Below are 12,804 nucleotides of genomic sequence, written 5' to 3' on the forward strand. Positions count from 1 at the left end.
CTAGAAAGCAATTTTCAGAAAAGAGAGACAAATGTAAAGAAAGGTCGATAAATGGTAACCCAGAGATGTCTCTGAAAATGAAACAGGAGACACTAAGATCTCTCATGCAAGTGCTCTTTTCGATGTAAACTGCAATAATGGTCTTGCATTCAAATACCACAGTTTTAAGTGCAGAAAGCACATTAAATTAGGGAAATAGATCTTTTGGCTTTGACAGTTAAAGTTTTTGAATAGTATCAAATAGCGCACCCAGTTCTCAAGAACTTTATGCTGCTGCTCCTGAGTTCATTTGGAGTGGAGGCAGCTGAAATTCACCAAAATCTCAAGCCCATCCTGTTGCATTTCCTTTCTGCAAAGCTATGTCAAGATCATGCAATACTGCAAAGCGACTTCAAGTAGTGCAAACAGACACTGTCCTAAGTATGCAAAAGGAGGAGATCCTGCCTTCTTTCCTCAAGGAAGAAACTGCAAAAAGATAGTTTAAACTAAGAAGCAAAAGAAGCAGCATAAAACTGTCACTCTCAGGAGTACTGCAATAAACCTGTCACAGGTCAGTCTGCACCAGGATGCAAATACACCAAAGAGGGACTGGTAGAAGGCAAGTGTCTCTCTCCTGGCAAGGCCATCTTCAACCTCACACATCTGGTTGAATCAGAAAAGTCAACCTCTGGAAGCACCACTGCCAAGAACAAGAAATCACCATGGCTGCCTGGGCAACACTGGTAAATGAGTACGCATTCATTTACCACATCCTGCTGACTTAGGCCAGGACAGTAACTTGTTTAGAAACACCTCTAACATTATGTGCAAGTATGTACCTTTTTCTGCTGCCCTGACTCCTGCTGTTAGCACTGGTACAGAAGATAAAAGAACTATATGCATACAAAATAGGATGGTAGCCTGGGACAATTTAATTCAATGTTTTCTAATGACAATGATCTCAAAATACAGAGGTGTATTTCAAAGAAGGAATGGAAAGCAGTATCCACCTCTGCTAAAGCTCAGAAGCAGAACTGCATGAACTGCAATTAATGGGTGAAGGCCTCAAGTGAGGAAACAAAAAAACAAGGGTAAAATGAGAGAAAGCATTTAGAGAAGCAAAGGTGAAAGAACAGCAAGCAGAAGTCAGAAGAGCTAACAAGGGTTTGAAGAGCAAAGCAAAGAATGTCAGAGAAGCAACTAAAAGTACTCCAGGGGGAAAAAAGTTCCAAACAGTAATGCAAGAAAAAAAATACCCAAACATATCACTACTTTGGAAACTATGCAAATGTGTAACATTTGTTACAGTACTCACTGCATCTCGCCTAGCACATTCATCCTCTCCACGGTACTGGGGCCACCCTGGCCCCCCCGGCTGGCCATGCCCTGCTCTGCCTGAGGGGATCTCCACTGGTTGACCTCCGATCCTGCTAGCAATTCCCACCTGAGTGAGGTGCTGTATCTGAGAACCTTAAAAGCAAATATTGGTTTTTTTCATCTTTATACACAGTCAAGTTTGCAGGGCAGACACATGATAACATAAAACTTTGCTGGAAGCAGGAGACTAGAAGAAAACTGAGCTCTGTTTCTGTGCAATTAATTAAAATCAGCAGAAAGAAGGCTGTCAGTGTGGAATGAAGACAGAAAAGTTATGTGCATTTTGTGCAGTTCATGTGAGTGTGATGCATTTCATGGCACTGCACTGAAAGAAGAGGTTGAGACACATTCATCTCTGACATGGACTACTCTTCATTCCAATACCATGCCAGCCCTTTTCATACAGGGCTTACTGAAAGCTCTGGCAATGCCTTCATGTCAATTACTCAGCAGCAAAGAGAAGCCATTTGCTCCTATGGCACACCTTATTTGCATCACACTGGCAAGACCCTAACTCTGCAGACTGCCTCCTGTTCTAGGGCTCTGAAGAATAAAATACGCAGCTCTGTGTGAGTGTGCTTCTCTCAGCTTTGCTTTGTGGTTAAATATTAAATGATGCTGTCGTTAACTAACGAGAAGGTCAGAATACACTGTATCTCCTTCCAGCCTGAAAGCCAACCTCCTCCTTTCTCCTTTTCCTTCCCTTGCCTCACTCCTGCTGCTTTCAAACATATGCAAGGATAGCTGCCACCATTAATTGCAAGAGACATGTAACAACATGCCAGGTTTCCTTCTTCATGAATTTCCTCTCCCAGGGAAATGTCATTTATATGTTTATTCTTCAAATTACTAGAATAGTATTTTATCATTCATTAGAAATGAAAAACATTTAACCCAGAGATACATAAAACTGTGTGTATGTACAAAAGGGGAGGAAAAGACAAAAACAACAGTGTGATTTACATGATGGACAGTCAGATCACTTTGCTGTTTTCCTCTCAAAACCCCTCAATATTTGAGAAGTTTGATATTTACACGTAATTATGCTGAGGAATAGAAACTAAATATATGAATTACCTCCACACTTTAAAGCAGAATACATATGAACATTTAGACAAGTGTGAATCAGAGAATAAAATAACCATCATTAAGCTGTAAAAGTTACTACATTCCTACTATTCTCATTCATTTAACATTTACGGGGAGATGATAGCAACTATCAAAACTAGGCTTCTGACATAAGCATATGATCATATTTCCAGTCTTTTTCAAGGAAGAAAATATTTATCTGGGAGAAAATTAACTGTAACATTTGCATAGCAATATAATCTTTTATTCTTAGAAGTGTTTGCTGCTTAACTGCTATGTGGTGTTAGTATCTTACTCATTATAGCATTGGTGACTGCTATCAAAATTATCTCAACCAAATCAGGGAAGGTGATTTCATGTGGGACAGCAGCAACAGATAATACAATCTAAAACTAGGAGATACTATAATGCATACAATTCTACAAAGAGAAACGAGAAACACAGATGTAGAAAAGTATCAAAAATTTTTGCTATTTAGCATGCTGATTTGGGATGCATCAATTAGTTCATTTAGCACAAAAGAAGGAGCTCGAAATGGAAAGTTAGCGTACACTGTACGCTCTAAAACAAGTAATTTTCCATTCTTAAAAAGTGGGGTTTTGTGAAAATATGCTTTGTGATAACCAGTGCTTGTAAGATACTAAAAAAGGGGCAAAGCACTTCCTTTTTCTGCAAGGTCCTATGAAACTAAAGTTAACCTCAGTTTGTGATCACTTTCTTTTGGGCAATGAGGACAAGGACCACATATCACATGTAGCAGCTGAAGGAGAATGATGTCTTAATGGTGACCTTGGTGTAAGAGATACAGAAAAGGATCAGTTATTTTACTGCATATTCAACTTAAGTGAAGTGTACCTGCAGTGCTTCCAACTGGTCGTGGCCGTGCCACTGATGGCATTTCCTCTGAGTATATCCCTCTGGAGGAATATTGAACCTCAGGTGGTGGCTGCTCTCCGTGCATTAACTCTGCAGGCTGAAGAAAACCTGGCCCAAAGTTCTGCCTGTGGAAAAGGACTCAAGATTAAAATAAGTGAAATCCCTAATTAGAAACAATAATGTAGGTGTACCTCTTACAGCAGTTCTTTATGCCTTTTAATGTAATTATAACCTTCAATATTGAGGAGAATATTTACATGTGAAAAATATATTTTAACAAAATTTTACATGAGTGTTTTTCACATGTTGCAGTCTCCTCAATGCAAAGAAAAAAGTTCACAGATCTTGAGATCTTGTTTTCCCCTTGGGGAGGAAAAAAAAACTTTCTTCAATAAAAAAAAAATAAAACTGAAAAGTAGTGATGTAGCTGCTTACCTCAGCAACAAAGCTGACTCTACTCAAAGAGTTTCTGGGCACACACTTTTGGTATAAACCAAAACATACAAACTGCATTACACGTGTACTTCATGAACAATTATTACTTCATGAAGCATTCTGGTAATTTTTCAGGAAGCTTTCAAACTGCTCTTCAAGATTCATGAAACAACTCAAAGCTGTCATTAGCACATACAAAGAAAGGCAATGTACACTGAAATAAATGTTTCCTATCAATCAGGCCGGTGCTGGTAGTCACTGTTATGTATTTGCTAAAAAGAGTTAACAACAGAAACTGTAACCCATCTAACTCTACTAACTGTGTGAGTGTAAGTGAAGCAAAGTGAGACAAGCATCCAAACTCAGGCACATGGAACTACACGAAGTGAGTGTTAGGGATGAGTGCTACATGCCTTTTAACGCAACTCCTAGGCTATGGACTGCAATGTATCCTATTCCTCAAGATCTCAATTTTACACCTTTTGTTTTACCACAAAATCCTGTGACTGCATCTAATTCAGACTAATCTTGATTTGTGCTTTCTCTGGAAAACTACCCACCTTCATACGACAGCCAGATAGCAAAGAAAGTTGACATAATAAATTGCCTAATAAAGCACAAACAAGTAATTGTAAATAAAAGTGCCAGCTATTTGGCATACAGTGTTACTAAATGGAGGAGTTTTAAGGGCTTTAAGCTGTAACAATCCCATTGTGGAAGTGCTAGAATTTCCCCAGTTCCCTCACGTACAATCCCCACCTGTCCACTCAGCAGATCCAGAGGAAACCATTTCCAACCACACAAGCTAGTTAAAATAAATGCTTCAATGGGTAGGCAATGTTTAACAATATCACTTCTGTTATGTTAATCAGTGTAATCAGTAAAGGATGCGATCATCTGGCCCTTTATGCCTGGAGTGTTGAGCTGGAATTTTGAAGCTGATGAATTACTACAGTTTTTTGACGTTGTCTAAAGAAAATATTTTCTCAACATTACTGCAAATGTACTCTTTTTGTGCCAATTTTTCAGAGGACAGGAAGTAAATTCTTTACTGCTGATGTGTTTGCACTTGAAAGGTTCACATCTAATAAGCCTTCAGCTTCTCAATCTTCTTTAAAATAGACAGATATAGCTTCTCCTTAAACTCAAAGATCAACGTAAGAGTATAAAACCAGGATACAGCTCTGCATCTGTTATCACACAGGCTTTCTAGTGCTCCTTCCTATTTCCAGACTGAAACTCAGCTTTCGATTTTTGCACATCCAAAAAAAAATCCCCGAAATTATCTCCAGTCATTTAAGTCGGGACATACTGCTCCAAAAACCAGTTTTACGCCACAAATCCACTACTGCTAAGTGTCTGTTGCATGATGCAATACCCATTTTCTGGCAAAAGGTGTTCATTGTGCCTTTGTGTCTGCCTAGCTGTTACGTGACCTAGGTCTTTTGCATTTGATTTTTTTCCCCAGGTTGGTTCCACCCCATTAAAGATGCTGATTGTGTTATTACAGAGAAGAGAACAGTATGCTCACCCAAATATTATTCCATGCATTGGGTACTTAAGCCAATGGACCATGACATTGATACATGCCACCTAATCACACTGACCTCAGGTTCTTTTTCCTTCCTCTAACTGGTGCACTGTTTCTATCAATTTGTTTATGACTATCTTCAGATTTTGAGAATAACTCCCACTGCACAACCATGACACCTCTTTCCTTGTTTTCTATCAACCAAGCTTTAGGAAACTTTCTGTTTTAATGAAAACTTAGAGGAATTCTTTCTGTTAAGATCAGTGACTTTGCAGATTGTTAACTTTATCTGTCGGCACTGGCAAAGCCAGCATTTGAACTGTTAATCACGTTGCCATTAATTTGCAATTTACATAAATTCAGACTGCCTATGCCAAGGAATGATAAGCTTTTGAACAAAAAACGCTATCTTGCTCAGGTGTATTAACATGGACTGCAGCACTTCCATTTTCTCTGAATATGTAACAGGCCAACAAAGACAAAATCTCCTCAATAACCAACAACTGGTTATGCTTTACACTGGCAGTTTCAAAGCTCATAATCTTCAAGGTAACCTAACTTACAAAAAGTACACCGCATGTCATACTGTGTGCCATTTCATGTACACGGCACTCACACTGAAACTGTCACCTCCAGCCAAGAACTAAGCAGGGTGCTTAGAAACTCCCCCTTTTCTACTTGGTCTTTTCAAAATCAGGTTGCAGAACAATAAATAAAGGAAAGCTCTTCACAGGCATTTTACCATCAAGTTTCCAGGACAGTGAAGACTTGAGGTAAGTCTGATGAATGACACGAACAGCAGTGGGATTTCATCTCATATGGTGAACTCTAAGAAGGTAATGAGAGAGCAGCACAAGGCCACCATTTTACCAGCCTGGCTGCAGCAGCTGGGAGAGGGTGAGACAAGTCGGACCACAGTGAGTACCATGACTCAAGAGTTCAGCTTCACATGTGGTTAAAGCACACAAACCAAATGTGAAATTAACGGTCACCTGGACAACCATTTTCTCCCCTTCACACAATTCTCCCACAACAAGGGCAGGACAAGATGGAAAATTTGTTCTTCCCCTGATTTTATAATAATAGGGCTGCAAGGCAGACTTTCTCTGCGAGGGTCACTGTGCTCTGTCATTTGTTCTGAACTCGGTTAAAAATAGAATGAATCTGTTAGTCATATGAAAGCTGTTGTGAGTGAGTGGTGCCCTGAGGATACAGAAACAAGATGAAAGCAAGAGTATGGGGAATATTACATGCATCTGAGTAACTGTTTCAGGCTCCCCAAAAGCTCAGACTCGGTGGTTTACTGAATATTTGGAAGGATATCTCTATAGCTGAGGGGCTAGAAACACATTTCTTTTAAACAGAAGCTTGGATTCCACACACTATGCATATGTCATTTATGCTACATAAACACAGACTGGATCTGGACTCCTGTTACTTCTCATTTATACAGTACTTTGCATAATAATATACCAGGGCCAGTAAGAAATCTGGAGTAATTGCAAGGAAAATAATAAATGATAATTTTATCAGTAAAAAGCTACCTTGGTAGGAGACCTGGTGCTGTTGGCGGAGTCATTCCAAATTCCATGTATCTCTGTCAGAAGAATGAAAAAAATCACCAAATTAAAATTGAAATGCATACCCTGGAAAGTCCATGGCCAGCCTTTTAAGTGATGAATGGCAGAGATCACTAAGCCTGTCTTTAGGTCTTGATGGCAGCCATAAGACCATAAGTTTTACAAACAAAGGAGCACAAGAAGACCTGGGAATCACTGTGGGCTAAAGTGTCTTCTGTGTGATCAGAGTCTTAACTTAAAAACCTTTCAGAAATACTTTTTCTCGCTTGCAGAAGATCAAGAGCTGCTCCAATGTCTACTTAGCTAAAAACCAAGCTTTGCATTTGGAAATCTTTTGACCTCAAGCAGCATCAGACTGCAGCAGAGAGACCACAGGGCTCAGACTCAACAGAATTTGTGATGACCTAAAAGATTATCCATGTGACTCAGTGCTCCATCAAAAGCAAAAAATCATACACAGGAATACTGCTTCCCTATCCTTCACTTCCTGAAAGCTTTTGGATATCCTGCTGAAAAATATGACCTAGGCCAAATACATTCTTTTTATCATTGTCAAAATAGAAACTACCACACATACTAAAAAATTATAGTTTTACTCTTGGACACAGCAAGATTGACCTGTGAAAGATTCCAGCTGAGAAGAAGTGAAGTTATCCTAAAGGAGAACCCTTATCTTCTCTTGTGGTTGAGATGGGAAAAGGGAAAAGAAACCAAACTGCTTAGAAAGCAAGTTCACCATCTTGTGATGGTCATTCCTGAATTCTCCTTGTTCCAGGAATGTTCCACACTTGTGGTGAGTCCTGGCAGCAAAGGCACAGCAACAGTGGCCATGGGTCAACCGGTGCCATCTCCCTGCCCAGCGCCGCCTTTTAAGCCGCATCACCGATGTGCTGTTTAGCGCCCGAGCTGGCCCACGAGGTGCTCCCTGCTGGGTGCACGGGCTGCCCCCCCGCTCCGCAGCTGCTTACCGGCTGTGCCGCGGAGACCCCGGGCGGAGCGACGGCCGTGGAATTGGCTGCCTGGCTGCTGGGAGCCACCAGCGCGAAGGCGTCGTCCAGCAGCGAGTGCATGGTCTGCCGAGCCTCCTCGATGGACGGCTGCGGGGGCACGTACTGCGACACCGGGTGCGAGGGCAAGCCGGGGAACTTGCCCAGATCTGCTGAGGATGATGTCTGGGGGTCGGGAGGCAAGTCTGGATCGGACTGGAGGAAACAGAAAGAAGGTGAAGGACAGCCACGGATCTAACCAGCTTCCAAGCCCCTGTGGGCCCTCAGTCTGAGCAACACTGTCTTTGCCAGAACCACAGCACCTGCCCTTACCCTCCCCACTTCTGCATGCACATACACAACACCAGCAGCTCAAATACTTCATTCAGTGTGATCTGAAGGACTCTGATCTCAGGTAAGGCAGCAGAGCTTTGTGCAGGAGTTACTCAGCTATAACAGAAACATTGTGGTTTGCAAGCACATAGTGAAGTCATGCAGAGAGCATTTCTCCACCCAGAAAAAGACAATCAGCTCTGTCTACATCTTTGACTTCTTTGCAGCTTTTGCAGCTCTAAGAAATTATTTCTGTCTTTAGCTTATAACTGCCCACATCAGCACTAACACTAAACAATTATCACCTCCTAGAAAAACACACAAAGGAAGCTGTTAAGGAACTAAGTGGTTACCTGCATGGAACTTGAACTTGGGTGCATCACCTGAATGGGATTCATGTAAGTGCTTCATTGCAGCAATACCTTAGGCATGCATCATAATTACTACCTGGGATCTTACCACATGGGCTTATTGTTCATCAGTGAGAGGAAATTAAACGAGCTTTACAGCAGCAGACTTATTATCAGAGCTCATTCTTACCACTGCACGCAGACTGCAAAATCAGTCGTCAAGAGGCACAAGCCTCTTCTTTATTAGGAACTTAGCATTCTGAGCAGTCTCACTGCAGATGCCAAAGGGGCTGAGCCTGCTGTGTGCCATGTCTTAATTAAACAGCTTCAGATGGTAATTCATTCTACTGCAGCATGACATTAAAATCATCACACTCATGTTTGAAGGCAAAGGGAAACTGCAGAAATTGACATCAGAGTCACCTGACCGCATATGCGGCTAACAGTGAAACTCTTAAAATTATTAAACCATCCTTAAAGATGAGAACTGTCCGGGGGCTTCCAATATTAGCATTTGGCTTCATGAAATCTGCTTAGAAGTGGTTAAAGATGCCTAAATATTGTTTGTGACACGAACATGATTGAACAGAAGTATTCTTCAGCATCTTTCTTTTTTCAGATGTGAAACAAAATTAATTTTCAAGACATTGCACTAGAATCGTATCAAGTTACAGTAGTACAAAGACGTGTTTCTCTTTCATTAATAATTAATTCCCACATTTGAAAGATGTGAAAATTTCTCACAAAAAGAACTGAGTCTTCCACTCTGTAAGAGCAAAGGATGAAATTTTCTGTAACACATGAATATATAACATCCAGCAAATTGGACTAGAGTGAAACTATGTTCACAATATTGTGGAACATGCGAAGCAGACTTTCATGTGCATAACACAGTGGCATTAATGAAAACAAGGCTTTGGTTCTTGGCTTCTGTAATATCAAGCAATACTTGGCAGAATTTTACTGCTTAATAATGACAGAGTGTCAATGAAATCCTCATTTCACTTTGATTTACATGCTAACTACATGACTGAAACTAACCATATAGGTCATAAACAGAAGGCAAAAACCCTCCCAATGTCACAACCGTCATCATTAGCAGAACATTCCTGCTATTCAAGAGACATACATACAATATATGCAGAATTATTGACTCCTGGAGGCCTTTTGTATGTCCCGTCACTGTCAGTTGTGATTAACCTGTCCTTTTCGGCATCAACTGGGCTCCCATTTATCTGATGGCGACGGCGCTGCTTGGGAGAACGTTTGGCACGAGAACTTAGCAGGAAGAAAACAAAAAGCAGAGAGAGACAAAGATAATCACACTTATTTTTGAAATTTTTCTTCTCATCCCACCCAAGGTTGAACTCCTCTGCCCATTTCCTCCAAGTCATCCTTGCCTCAGCCCCGTTTCTCTTCCCTTCCCCAGCTTTCCATGCTAACCCCATTAGGTAGCTCAAATCTCTTTCCTCAAGCTTCTCCTAATAACACTCATTGGCAACTCTCCAAAACATTCCATTCTTCCCTTAATTCTCTCCAGAGTCACCTCCCTCCTACATTTATCTGTCAAAGTTGCCTGTGTTCCAGCCCCCCAGCCCAGTGTGTGACACATCTGCAGCCACGGAACAGACCACACCGCCACCAAGCCTTTGTGCTTGGTACAGAGGGTTTAACCCCACCAGGCAAACCAGCTGAGGAACCCACGCCACTGGAGAAAAGCTACTTTCTATCAGTGCAGAAGCCCTCACAGGGTACCAGTGCTCCAGGAACAAAGTGCCAATATTCATAAGCCCAAAACAGAACGCAGGGAAAACCTTCTCTGCAAATACATGGCCAGGAAGGCAGATCTGTGAGGCTGACAGATGTGCCTCATAACCTTTAATGTATTCCCTCTGGGTAATCTCATTGATTTGTGAATTTGCCTTTAACATTCAGAATCTTTATGCTTTTTAGGTTGTTCAAGGTTTTCCTTATTTTGCATATTTCCCCCACCCCCACTTTATAAAAATATTATTACTTGCTGGTTATATTACTTTCATATATATTACTTGCAGGTTTCTTTTTTAGTGCTGATATTGCAATTTTGATCCCTCTACACCACACAAGAATTATTCAAACAAATGGCAGAGCAAACACTAAAATGTTTTAAGACTGTTTTCATACATTTGGGCTTATTTATCAAGAATTCACTGCTGAGAACTTGTAAAAAATAATGTGAAAACAAAACATAGTGGCATGTACTGAAATAAATAAAAGTGTTTAGAACAACCCAATCTTTTTCACCTAGATAACTCAAATCCAACCAATAATCAAAACGATTTTAAGCTCTGACAGTTAAGAAGTACAGTTTTGATGTACTTTGGGTGCTGACTCCGAAAGGCAATTGTTCCATCTTTGAAATCCCTACCTCTTCCTGGGCTCTATGAAGACAGTAGGCACACTGCCTCCAGGGTCCAAGATCTTGTCAATCTGCATCTGTGCCTTGCGATATATTCTGTGCTGCTCTTTGGAGTCAACCACCACCACGTCATCCACCACTGGAAATTCATAGTGCCCTTTACGCTTGGCGCGGAGGCGAATCTTATTGCGGTGATGCTCGATCTCGGATTTATGCCTCAGGGCTGTTTGTATCTTAAAGAAAGAAGGAGAATAAAAAAAAAAAAAAAAAACAGGAATATTTTTTCAGCTGTGTATTTTGCAAACTGGACTGTGCTGCTCTTCTGTAAACCTCTCCTCCCCACCTCTCTGCCTGCTCCTGCCTCCCTCCTCCCTCAAATCTCTGAAGGACTAAAATAAGTCACACAATTTATGAACACACTTTCCTTCCTGGATATTTTGCAGTCTCCCCATTGTCTCCCCAGGTAGATACACTATTATACACAACACGATTGCCAGCACAGCAGGTGTAATTAGAGGGAAGTGGCAGTTTGTTAACAAAAGGCAGGAGGTACACAAAAAACTCCTGCTGTCTGCCAGAAGTAACACTGCTCCGAAAAAATAAGACTAACCAGTCTGTAGTCAGCTATGCTAAGCAAAGCGATATATATTTGATCAACAGTGTTAAAATCTGTCACCCTTTCCCTTTAATGACCTTCATCACATAAGAAGCAAGAACTTAAAGAGCCAACTGAGCTCATAACTCAGTGCCTCTGCTGTGCATGAGAGGCTGCCATAAGCTATGCAGGAACACAGCAGCAACACAAGGGGCCCAGATCCCCAGATAAACATGACACTCTCAGCTCCTCATCTTCTTGGAGGCTGAGTTTTCATGCCTCTCTCCTACCTTTTTTCAAATTTCATGAAGTGCATCTCATTATCTGGGTGAAGCTATTCTAACACCGTAATATCTTGTAAGTCCTGGCCCAACACCTACTGAAGTCATTCTTCCCACTGGTAAACACTTGACCACCAGATTAGGTAGCAACAACTGCTCTGCCTGTGCTGGACTAGTTCTGGAACACATCTGCATCAGCAAATTAGGAACCAAATAAAAATTGAATTTTGTGTATTCTCTCACAAGAATTTAAAAGAAAAAAAAAAAGGCATTTATAGGACACAAGTCAGACTTGCTCTTTGTGTCTATAGTTAGAATCATATGTCTTCTGCCCATATAGCCAGATTTCTGTTTTGTGGCTCCTCTTGCCTCTCTATCCTAGATATATGTATTTGCCTCTCTTCAGTAAGGTACTGAGAAACACAGATTCTTAACAAAGTTCAGTTACAGGCTGTTACAGGCTGTTACAGGCTTCAGTAATCTTCCACTCTGAATTACAAAAAGATGTCATCTTACACCCAGTACAAAACCAGGATGCAGGTATGTGGTACTGTCAGGCAGTGTATGATGTGGTTTTACAGAGCATCACCTCTCCTCATGCCCCAGGCATGCTCATATTCTGCTTACAGTAATGTGACCCTCAGAGAAAGCAGGAAATTTTGTATGTTTACTGTCAGGTAAACACATTAGAAGTTGAAAGCAATGAAGTGGGCTGCAATTTCATACCCCAGAATGTTTTGAGATAATTTCTTTGAATAACCAACATTCTGAGTTCTGAAAAGTAAAGGAATAGTGTAGAATAAAAAGCAAGGTGGGCCACATGTTCTAATTCTCATACATTAATCGGCACAACTCTCGTTAAGTCACGCTCTGCTGACTAGCAAAAGGATGCTAACACAAGGTATCCTGACCATCAAATTTGCTCCTCTCTCAGAGTTTAAACTTTGGTTTAGGCATCTCTTAAAAAACAGGTCAGATAATTTCTCTGGATGGA

At 41.0% G+C, this 12,804-nt stretch overlaps 1 protein-coding gene across 4 annotated transcripts in view; it reads right to left on the reverse strand.

The window, feature by feature from the left end:
- KIAA1549 (KIAA1549 ortholog) overlaps positions 1–12,804 on the reverse strand; it is a 335,592-nt gene that overhangs the window by 8,106 nt on the left and 314,682 nt on the right. For 3 of the 4 annotated variants that reach the window (XM_048300476.1, XM_048300475.1, XM_048300477.1), the window contains 6 exons: positions 10,944–11,167; positions 9,670–9,814; positions 7,836–8,069; positions 6,832–6,884; positions 3,301–3,446; positions 1,295–1,449 (listed from right to left, as the gene is read on the reverse strand). In XM_048300476.1, coding sequence (XP_048156433.1) covers positions 1,295–1,449; positions 3,301–3,446; positions 6,832–6,884; positions 7,836–8,069; positions 9,670–9,814; positions 10,944–11,167 — 957 coding nt within the window. The remainder of the gene's footprint in view (positions 1–1,294; positions 1,450–3,300; positions 3,447–6,831; positions 6,885–7,835; positions 8,070–9,669; positions 9,815–10,943; positions 11,168–12,804) is intronic. The other variant, XM_048300478.1, reaches the window with a different exon arrangement.

This window comes from Corvus hawaiiensis, chromosome 4, assembly GCF_020740725.1.
Source record: "Corvus hawaiiensis isolate bCorHaw1 chromosome 4, bCorHaw1.pri.cur, whole genome shotgun sequence".
In the NCBI taxonomy this organism is placed as follows: domain Eukaryota; kingdom Metazoa; phylum Chordata; class Aves; order Passeriformes; family Corvidae; genus Corvus; species Corvus hawaiiensis.